Here is an 11,482-nt window from a genome sequence, read left to right on the forward strand (position 1 = left end):
GATTATAACAATGACCATATGTTACTCTTTCAAGCATTAATTAAGGTGTGCCTTTATATTATTTTTCATCAAAATATTTGGTTAATTTTTTACCATCAAATTTCTTTCTATCATTAAAATATATATTTAATGGTTATTTTTACATGTTAGGCAAAATTTTATAAGGTAGACAAGGTTTTTGTTTATTAAATATATTCAACACTTCATACAAAAAAATTGAATGTTATTAGTATTTGGATATAAAAACACTTTCATATATTATCAATAGAAATGAAATTAGATTTTAACTTAATAATCATGAATAATTTCATTTGATGTAAATTATAAATTTAATTATTTTTTCGAAATAAAATGCATTCAATTTTAAACAAGTATTATATAAATATATAAAAAAATTATAAGCAGGGCATTAAACTAATACAGCATAAAAACAAAATAAAATAAAAATGGAAAAATTGAGAGATGTCTGTGTCCACGTAGGACGCAGGTCGGTGAGACAGATTCTCTCTCTTACTTGTCAGCTGCAAAGCTGAAGCCTAAGCCATTTTAGGTGCAGTGCACAAACGAACTAACAAACCCTCTCTCTCTTTCGCTTTCTATGTTCTATCAAATCAAATCATTATTTTGAGAACTTTTGATTTTCAGTATCAAACAACAAGTAGTACCAAAAAGAAAATTTCCCCCAACCGCAAGCCTGAAAGGCTTCGATTTAATTTCTATTAACTGTCACATCCAAACCCAAAAACAAATACAATTTCAAAATTCACTTTCAACAAACTCCTTATTTCAAGGACAAAGTCTGGTTTTTTAATCCTTTTGTGTTTTTTTTTTTCTTAATTTTGATTTTTTAACTGTTTTGGAGTCTGATTGAGTTATTGTGTTTGTGTTTCAACTTTCAAGGATTCTGGAGCAAAGACATGCCTTTGTTTCGTAAACTCTTTTACAAGAAGCCACCTGATGGCCTTCTAGAGATCTGTGAACGTGTCTATGGTGCGTTTTGTCTTCTTGGCTTTGATCAATTTGTGTGTGTGTGTGTGTGTTTTTTTTTTTATATAATTGGGATTGCTACAAACAGAAAGTCAATGTTTTTATTGGATGTCAGTTCTGTAACCTTTTAGAAATGTGGAAATATTGGTCACTCAGTTGAAGAAATATGATTTTCGAAAAGATTTCTGTTTTTTAGATTATGGGTTCTGTTTGGTTGGTTGTGAAATTTGAGAAGGAAATGCAAAGTTGGAAATTTGAATTCTCTGTTCATCTGTGGGAGCAGAGGGAAAAAAATCCAGAGTTTAGCTAGATGAATCTTACCTCATTTCTTATTGGGTAATTTTATCACTTGAAACTGTAGCTGCGTATCTATCATTTGGTGTCTGACAAATTGTGTGCTGTGGTGGCATATAGTTTTTGATTGCTGCTTTACTATTGATGCTCGGGAAGAACAAAACTACGACGTCTACATAAAGAGTATAGTTAGACATCTTCAAGATCACTGCCCCGATGCTTCATTCTTGGTCTTTAATTTCCGCGAAGGAGAAACACAAAGCCAGATGACTGAATTACTATCCGAGTATGATATGACCATAATGGATTACCCTCGTCAGTATGAAGGGTGCCCATTAATAGCAATGGAGTTGCTCCACCATTTTCTGAGATCGTGCGAAAGCTGGCTCTCACTTGGTCAGCATAATATGCTACTAATGCATTGTGAACGGGGTGGTTGGCCATTCTTGGCTTTCATGCTGGCTGCATTGCTGATATATAGGAAGCAGTACAGTGGAGAGCAGAAGACGTTGGACATGATATACAGGCAAGCTCCTCGTGAGCTTTTGCAGTTGCTGTCACCCCTCAATCCAATGCCTTCGCAATTGAGGTATCTACAGTATGTCTCGAGGAGGAATGTGGCCTCAGAGTGGCCTCCTTTGGATCGAGCTCTCACCTTGGATTGCGTCATTCTTAGATACCTTCCTCATATGGATGGAGAGGGAGGCTGCCGTCCGATATTCAGAATATATGGACAGGATCCTTTTCTTGTTGCTGATAGAACTCCAAAAGTTTTGTACTCAACCTCCAAAAGAAGTAAATCTGTACGGTATTATAAGCAGGTAATATATCAGTTTTCATTCTCATTTCCCTCCTTCCCCTGTTTTCCTAATTAAAGGAAAGCGGCTGACATTCCTCATATCTTTTAAGGATTTAAAAGCATGTCACACATCTAATTTACAATCTAAAAAGTCATTAGTTTTTGTAACAATAATCTCCTCACACTATGTATAGACATGTCCCCACTTATTGTTTCGGCATATGCTTGCTCATATTGTTACATCTTCTTTTGTATGTGCCTCCTGTTTGATTATACCCTAGAGCAAGTCATTGTCTAACCTCTTACCATTTTATTGCAGAAAGAGTGTGCGCTTGTTAAAATTGACATAAATTGCCATATTCAAGGTGATGTTATGGTTGAGTGTATCAACTTGAATGATGACATGGAAAGAGAGGGGATAATATTCAGGGTTGTGTTTAACACAGCTTTTATTAGATCAAACATATTGATGCTCAATCGGGATGAGATTGATATATTGTGGGATGCTAAGGAGCTGTTTCCAAAAGAATTTAGAGCTGAGGTATATATCTTAGTACATTTTTCTTGCAAATTTGTGGCTATTTTTTTCTAATAAAAAGTTGCCCTGTGGATGAAGATTCTTTTCTCAGAAATGGATGCCGCTTCTTCCATTATTTCCATGGATTTTTCTTGCTTTGAAGAGAAAGAAGGTCTTCCTATGGAAGCATTTGCCAAAGTTCAAGAAATCTTTAGTAATGTTGACTGGTTGGATCCTAGGGTAGATGTTGCATTTAACATGCTTCAACAAATAGGTGCATCAAATATTGTCCAAGAAAAGTCTGACATTGACTGGAATAGCAACTTGGACCCAAGCCCTCAACCCGGGAGCTTAAGTCCTAAAAAACTTCTGGAGGAAAGAAAGCACACGGAATTACCAAGTAGCCCAAGGAGTCCCACATCTATAGGTATGAAGATTCTGTCTGCACCCTCACAAAAGTCATATCTTGATCTTGATGCAAGTAACGAGGCTAAGCCCCAAGACTCTCACATTGAATCATTCAATCAGTCTGATGTCACGCATCAACAAAATAACCAGTCTACTGCTAATTTGCATGACTCTATATCACCTGCTAGTCAGATCAGTCATTTAACTGCAGCCACTGCAGCTCCGGTGAACGATTCTCGGGCCGTGTCGCATACACTGAAAGTGGCTGAAACTAAAAGCATTGCAATTTCACCTCAAACACCTCTATCTACTCCAGTTCAACCTCCCTCAACTTCTAGTGCAACAACAGCTCTTCCTCATCCCCCAGCACCTCCACCATTGCCAACTCCTCTTTCTTCATCATCAGAACCAGAAAAGTCTTCAACTGCAACAGAAACTGGGACTTACTTGCAAAACAAAGATCAGACTGAATTATCCAATGATCCGTCTTCAAAGGCTTCCTCTTCTACGTCCTCTCCAGCCTTTGCAATAGCTTCAACTCTGACACCTCCTTTAACACCACCTTGCAAGGAGGACCCAACAGTTAGAGTGATCCCTCCTGCTGCGTCTTCACCTTCTCAAGTATCACCTTTTAAAGAAAATCAAACTATCAGTGGCGTACCTCTGGAAGCATCTCCATCTTTGGAGAAAAATTTAGTTCTGAGAGCGACAACTCCAGCAGCACCTGTACCTCCTCCTGCACCTCCTTTGAATAAAATTCAAGCTGTTAGAGATGGACCTATTGCAGTTGCTCCACCTCCTCCAGCGCCTGTTAGAGCTGGGTCTCCTTTAGTTCCTCCACCTCCTCTAATGCCACCTTCGAAGAAAAATTCACCTTCTAGGTCTGCACCTCTTCCACCTCCACCACCTCCTCTTCATTCCAGGCAAGCTGCAAGTCCTACAGCTTCATCATCAGCACCGCCACCATCACCGCCACCGGCCCCTGCCTTGGCATCAAATTCTTCTCAAGTTCCTGCTGCCCCGCCACCCCCTGCTCCTTTTGGTAAGAAGACTAATGCTGTTCCACCAGCGCCTCGAGCTGTGGGTAATAGTGGATCTTCTGCTCCTGCACCACCACCTTTTATTTCTTCCACAAATTCAAAGAACAGACTTCCGTCACGTATTAATTGTTCAAAGAGTCATCAGACCAAGAAACTAAAGCCATTGCATTGGTTAAAGTTATCTAGAGCTGTGCAGGGAAGCCTATGGGCTGAAGCACAAAATTTGGGTGAAGCTTCCAAGTATGTGCTGCTCTGCTAAGTGTGGATTTTTTTTTCTCTTTTAGTGTTTTTTAAGTCTTATGGAACGGTTAACCCTCTTTGTAGGGCTCCCGAGATTGACATGTTAGAGCTTGAGAATCTTTTCTCAGCAGCTGCTCCTAATACAGATCGTGGTGGCAAATCAAATTTGCGTACAGCACGAGGGCCAAAATCTGATAAAGTGCAACTGGTAAATGCATTTTTCGATATTTAAGTAAGGAGGTTCAGTTGCTTGTTTCATAGACGTTACCCATCTGTAGTTTTACATACTATACCATTTAACCTTGGCTGAATGCATTCTTTATTAAATGCCAAGTGCAGTTTTTATCCACCTGCTTGTCATTGCTTATCTGCTTCATTGCCAAAGAAAATACGAAGCACTCTAATACGTGCTCCAGAATGAAAACTTGGATCCTTGAAATTAACCTAGATACTTAAATGCTTTCTGGTATGGTGTAGATAAGAAATGCAAACTTTCAGTCTGATTCATAATCGCACATGAACTAGGACTTTATACCATGGGCTTTTTGGTGATGATAACCATATCATGAACCTTAATATTATATTTTTGGTATGCTTTTGTTTTAATTTGTTCCTTCTTGCAGATTGACCTCAGACGTGCATATAATTGCGAAATCATGCTTTCAAAAGTGAAAGTGCCCTTGTCTGACTTAATGGTAGGTTAAATTGTATTATTTACAGCTTGCAATTATTTACTTCTCTAAAATTGTTGCTCTTAAACCTTATGTTTGGATAATCTTAATCCTTAAATCTACTGCAAACTTGTATCCTAGCATTGGACTGCATTATACGAATTTGCTGCTTATTCATCTTAACATCCTTGTCTCTTTCTTCTTAACAAATATACATATATGTGTAAGAACTCAGTCCTTCAGACTGCCTGTGGTCTTAGATTGTTTGAAAATTGAACTAAGTTGATGGACAGTGAAAAGCTTAGCTTATATGCATCTTGGAGGGGAAACGCTTGCTGTCATTTCGGGGTACGAACGGAACTTCTGTTAATATTAATGTAGGGGCTACTCAAACATTTTTATTGTTAAAAACTTGGTCTGCGTTTGTAGTCATATAAAGAGCCATAAAATGTGCATGCTAATTCCCAGTCTTGATTCCTCAGTAAACTCGGAGGTCAGAAAAACACCAAACTGTTTAAAAACCGTAGACCTTTGGGGTTCTCATGATGGAATCTTCAATAATGTTGGCCATTCCTGGCCAAAAGAAATAATATTGCTCATTCTGGAATGCATCTTTGACCATATTTGTGCTATTAAATGCAAGTCCAGATTTTGTAGTCCTTAATACTGTGGATGTTCACTGAATAAGCATAAATATCAAATTGCGTGCACAAATGCATCTCACCAATAAAGGAAAAAAAATTGTGATATGAGAATATGGTGAAGAATCTGTCTATCATTCAAATCAGAAGTTGTTGCTTGTTAGCCTTACGCTATTTAGTCAAACTGTTGCAGAGATCAGTGCTTGCCTTGGATGAATCAGCATTAGATGTTGACCAGGTTGATAACCTTATAAAATTTTGTCCTACCAAAGAGGAGATGGAAGTACTAAAGGTGAAATGGATCATTATTATTCGATTAATAATTTTTTAATATCCTTCATCATAGTAACATTAGAGTTGATGTTATCTTGTGCCTTTCTTGTAGTCAAAACATCTTATATTCAAGTTACTGGTATTATCTTTTCCTTGAGTTTAATTGCATTGATAACTTCTTGTTCAGGGCTACACTGGAGAACAGGAAAAGTTAGGGAAATGTGAACAGGTATGTAGGATTTTATTGCCGTTTCTTTATATGTTGTTATTTTTTTGCTAGGTCTCTTGTCAAAATATTGCGTATTTGTTAACCAGAGTACTTTCTGCTGGATATCATATTCGTCATCAACAGAAAAGGGACAGTTGAACTAGCCAATCTGGCTTTCACTTGAATAACCTTTGCATATTGTTACCTATGGACTTTTATATTATCAATTTTGAATAGCATGTTGCTTTGTTTCATATTGTTGGCTGATATTTCTCATATGACAATTATCCAAGTTATTGAATCTTAATTTATCTTCTTATGAGTGTTATGAAAGCCTGTATGGTGAAGGAGGTGAAACATATTGAGATTCTTCTATCTCTTGTCTAGGAGTGATTTCTTTTACATTATTGTTATTATGTTTGTGTTTGTGTAAAATTCAAAATCGAAAATCTTGGTACTTGTTAATTTGATTGCTTTGATTCCTATTTTCATCTACTTGATAGGATGTTATACTTCGCTACATGAGATGAGAAAATAACTGGTAATTCACTCTCTGCTTTTTCGAGAAAGAAAAATTTTAAAAATTGGGTGAACTTTGACTTATGCGGAACGTCATGTTTTGTCGATATGCTTTGTGGTATCTTCTTTTAAGTGTGGGAGGGAACATGTAGAGAGAGAGAGAGAGAGAGAGAGAGAGGGGAAGAAAGGTGTTTGGGATATCTTTTCCGTGACTACATCTCTAGACATTTGAAGTTTCAACTTTTTGTGCTTTGAATCACTCTGTTGTGCTATAATGTTGGAACACAAGATTGGAAGTTTTTGATCAAGTCTGCAGTGAATTATTCTGTTGAGCTCTTATTTTTTATGACAAACTACATAACCACATCCGTTAGGCTTTCAAAGCTGGTCATTGCAGAGAATGAAAATTTTACCTAATATCTTCTTTTAGCATCACTAATGGATCAATATGTTTCATGGACCTCTGAAACAGTTCTTCTTGGAGCTAATGAAAGTTCCCAGAGTAGAATCCAAGCTCAGGGTGTTTTCTTTTAAGATACAGTTTCGCTCCCAGGTTTGATCAGAATATGTATCCAAATTCCAGAGTTGCTAAATGTTGTTGGCTTTTCTTTGTAACTTATCTGGCCTTGAATTGTCGTTAAGGTCTCTGATCTCAGACGTAGCCTTAGTGTTGTAAACTCTACAGCAGAGGAGGCAAGTTATACATTTTTTTGCTTGCATTCCTTTTTGTGGTAGTGCTTTAGTATCCAATGATTGACATCACATTAACGTGAAAACTTCTTTTATCAGATCAGAAATTCTGTCAAATTGAAGAGAATCATGCAGACAATTCTTTCTTTGGGAAATGCTTTGAATCAAGGAACTGCAAGGGGTGAGTTAAGTATGATTTGTCTGGTACAGGAACAATGCTAATGCACTATCCTACATGCATATCATCAATATTGGGAAGCATCAAAAATCAACAGTGAAAGATTGATTGGGTCCCTCCTAAATGTGATTGTCTCAGGCTCCAAATGTGCATTGGAACTTTAGCGCTAATGACATTTTGCTCATACGACTAGTGATCAACTGTATGGTGAATGCCCTTAAAATACTGTTCCCTAATTTTTTTACATTTTTCTTTGAACTGCCGATCTCTATCTCTTTCAACAAATTTTTTTTCCCATTTTTTTCATTCCACTTCTCATTGCATTTTCAAGTCTTCCTTTCCTTTGGCTTAGCTACCTGACCTCTAACCCTGATATAGCTTAAGATGCCTTTGAGTATTGAGTTTCATTGAGTTTTAGTTAGCTGTTTTATGTTTTGATTGTGAATACTAACCTATTAGATTAAGCTTCACAGTCTTAATTAATATTTATTTATTCTTCTTCTTTTCTTTTGGCATTTGCTTATGTCCTGACTCCTGTTTTTCTAACTTTTTTTAATGATGTTGATTTTATTACTTTTTATTCAATGCCCATGCTTTTGCTTCAGGTTCTGCTATTGGATTCAGGTTGGACAGCCTTCTTAAACTAACAGATACACGAGCACGGAACAACAAGATGACTCTCATGCATTACCTTTGCAAGGTCCAAGTTGTGATTGATAATTTAGATTTCTTGTGACCATAACCACATCTTTATTTGTTGATTTTAAAGTATATATGAACCTGTACTGATTTTCCCTCCTAAATTATTTTTTCAATCTGGTAACTCTCTGTGAAAAGCTTAACAAATTGAGTTGCTCATAATAATTCTGAACAATAAATGTAGGTGCTTGCTGATAAGCTTCCAGACCTACTAGATTTTTCAAAAGATGTTTACAGCTTAGAATCTGCATCAAAGGTTTGTTAATTTTTCCTAGTGAAAATAATTTCAAGAAGATTTAAGTTACAGCTAGCATCTTGTGGCTGATGTGCGGTTCCCATCTAGATACAACTGAAATTTTTGGCAGAGGAAATGCAAGCCATAAGCAAAGGATTGGAGAAAGTTGTGCAGGAACTGTCCAGTTCTGAAAATGATGGACCTGTGTCAGACAATTTTCGTGAGGTATCTTATGCATATAATCTGTTTTAACCGATGTAACACATTTTTTTTCTTTTTGATGTTTTATTTTGTTGTCCAGACTTTAAAGGAGTTCCTTTGTTTTGCCGAAGCCGAAGTGAGATCCCTGGCATCATTATACTCGGGGGTGGTATGTCTATTGCTTTTGTTGCCAATGGTGGCATTCTTACAAATGTTCACCGTATTAAACCAGTCATTATCTGAGTTCTCTATTGACAGGGTAGACATGTGGATGCATTGATTCTTTATTTTGGAGAAGATCCAGCTCGTTGTCTTTTTGAACAAGGTATCTGATAGCTGTCATCGGTTTGGACTGCTACTTACATTTTGACTGCTGATTAAGCAAAAGTAAAACCTTTGACTTTAATCTTGTACGAAAACCAAAGAAGAAACTGAAAATAAATGAAAAGGGTCCGCTGTGCTTTTTTTTTTTGCCTCTAATTTCTGGTTACTTCTGTTGGAGACGCATAAATAACGTCCGTGTTTTTCTGGTTTACTTCATTTCAAAATCGTTTACTTCCTCGTATTCATTTTAATGGACAGTTGAAGTTAAGTTACGTTTTAATTTTTTGCCCCTGTATTTTATATTAATTCTTCTAAACAACTGCTGTCTGCTGTAGTTATTTCAACTCTACTCAATTTTGTGAGAATGTTTAACAAAGCTCATGAAGAGAACTGCAAGCAGCTTGAGCAAGAAATGAAAAAGTAATCGGAAAATGAGAAGTTGAAAATGAATGCTTCGCAGAAGGAATCAGAAAATTTATTACAAACTTCTATCCAGTGCAGCAATGTTAAATGATTCAGAACCTAAACTGCTTTCCCTTCTCAGGAGAAGAGAGCGTAGAGGCGTCCAACAACTATTTTAATTGGCAGAAAAGGAAGATAGAGGGGCTATTGTTGAGAGGAGAACACATGGTTGACTGATACATCAATTGTGAAATGTAAATATGAAAAAGTGATGCATTTCGTCGGTAACTCAATGCTTCTCAGAGACAAGAACTACTAAGCAGCAACTCATGCCCCATTCGTTTTCAGCCATTTGACTAGTTTAGTTTAATACTTCTGCATTTCATTTCTTCCCATCAATACAATTTAACTCGCTGATATGGTCTATCATATTTGTTGAAACAGAGATGGAGTTGAACTAGTCGGTTACTTGTGTAGGTAACTTGTATATCCACTCACAGAACTTGTAAGTAGTTTTCAAGAAAGATTTTGGGGATTGTGACTTCATCAAAATTTTGTTTGTTACTTTTATTTGATTTTCATGTATTTGCTTTTTGCCAATGCCCTATTTGTCTCACGATCATAAATAATAGTGGGAACTGTATATCTGCCATATTTATTCAATTGAAGGGGCTCGTTTCCACAAGAAAGATCTCAAGCTTCAGCTTTGATTTTACTGTTGTATATAGTTTGTGAAATTAGATTATATTTGAGATAGCAAAGTAGTAATTCAATAGGTTTAATTTACAATCATACCAACAGTAATGCACTAGATTCCTTCAGAATTCTGCAGTTAGAAGTGCTTGGATAATAGTAGTATTAGTATAGGTGAACTCTTAGGAAGTCTCCGGTTCTATGTCTCTTTTTCATTTTTTGTTTGTCTTTTTGTCAATAACATATAATCTGTTGGTAGAATATTGAAATTGGATTCTTAATTTCATTAGTTTGGATTCAAATTTTGTTAATCTCAAATATATAAAAAAAAAAAAAATGTGTTCATTTAAGACATCTTGTGCGTAGCTTTGAAGAAGTTTCAGCTTCCCTTTTGCACGAGCATTGAAGTCTATGTCCTGGTTGTGTGTCAATTGTGAAGTGGATCGATGGGAAAGTAATAGACAACAAAGGCACGCTGCTTGATCATTCTTTATTAAAGGTTGATCATGATTGAATAATGATTCTCTAGTTTTCTCGGCAACAAAGATTTTCAATCCCGTTTATAGAATACACTAACAAAAGATCCGACGGACAATTAACCTTTTCTTTTTAATCTTGTTTCAGAATTTGATGAAATTTTTTTGAAGCGAGATTCGGTGAAATTTATGTACCTTTTCAACGCAACAAATTATTAATTTCTAATAGTACCAAGTAGATAATGAGTAGTTGACGGTTGTTGGTGAACTGTCATCAATTTTCATCAATCCACCGTACATGGTTATATATATATATATTAATTTTAAGCCTATGATGCAATCATATATAATTAAATGTAATATAATATAAGTAATAATTTTTTTTAAATACAAATACAAATAAATATTTTTATTTTAAATTAAATAAATACTATTAACCATGATTATGTTTGCTTCTCAAAATATATAGACTATAGAAAATATATAAGTTCATTTTAAATGCTGCATAAAAAAATAGTTTTTCAAAATGTTTTTCAAAATTTAAATATAAAATGAATAATAGTATTAGAAAAAAAAAAGTTAATAAATTGGTGAATGATAAAAGGTTACAATCCATTCATATAAGATAATAAAACATATTATATAACTATTCAATGTATTTAAATGTATTCATGTCATTCAAACATATCTGTGTAAAAAATATATAATTTAATATTAAAAAATTTTTAAAAAATATTATATGAAATTTAATTAACAGCTACTATAACAAAAAAAATCAATTAATAATACATACACCTTTTTAATATAAAATATTATTTCCTTAGATATAAAAACTAAAGTAACACTACATATATTAATATTATTTTGGATAATTAAAATAATTATTTATCCCATTTAATAGGATCAACATACTACATTAAAACAAAATACGTCTAATCAAATGCAACTACCAAAAAAAAAAATCCACTAAAATATAAAAGGAAATAA

General features: G+C 35.1%; 1 protein-coding gene across 2 annotated transcripts; it reads left to right on the plus strand.

The window, feature by feature from the left end:
* Window positions 1-1,436: 1,436 nt before the first annotated feature.
* On the plus strand, window positions 1,437-9,991 carry LOC111304081 (formin-like protein 13). Of its 2 annotated transcripts, XM_022900596.2 has the most exons (16): window positions 1,437-2,102; window positions 2,400-2,621; window positions 2,697-4,285; window positions 4,370-4,493; window positions 4,909-4,980; window positions 5,791-5,889; window positions 6,058-6,099; window positions 7,070-7,150; window positions 7,240-7,290; window positions 7,387-7,468; window positions 8,071-8,165; window positions 8,349-8,420; window positions 8,508-8,624; window positions 8,701-8,769; window positions 8,859-8,925; window positions 9,260-9,904. In XM_022900596.2, exons 1-16 carry the CDS (start codon window positions 1,548-1,550, stop codon window positions 9,346-9,348), a joined length of 3,426 nt encoding a protein of 1,141 aa, XP_022756331.2. In that variant the 5' UTR covers window positions 1,437-1,547; the 3' UTR covers window positions 9,349-9,904. The 2 variants fall into 2 exon arrangements, with proteins under 2 accessions (XP_022756331.2, XP_089598082.1); XM_089741956.1 differs by lacking the exons at window positions 1,437-2,102; window positions 2,400-2,621 and having other exon boundaries at window positions 2,724-4,285; window positions 9,469-9,991.
* Window positions 9,992-11,482: the final 1,491 nt, after the last annotated feature.

Source organism: Durio zibethinus, chromosome 13 (assembly GCF_047325235.1).
Source record: "Durio zibethinus cultivar Kanyao isolate XHJ-2024 chromosome 13, ASM4732523v1, whole genome shotgun sequence".
NCBI classification, from domain to species: Eukaryota; Viridiplantae; Streptophyta; class Magnoliopsida; order Malvales; family Malvaceae; genus Durio; species Durio zibethinus.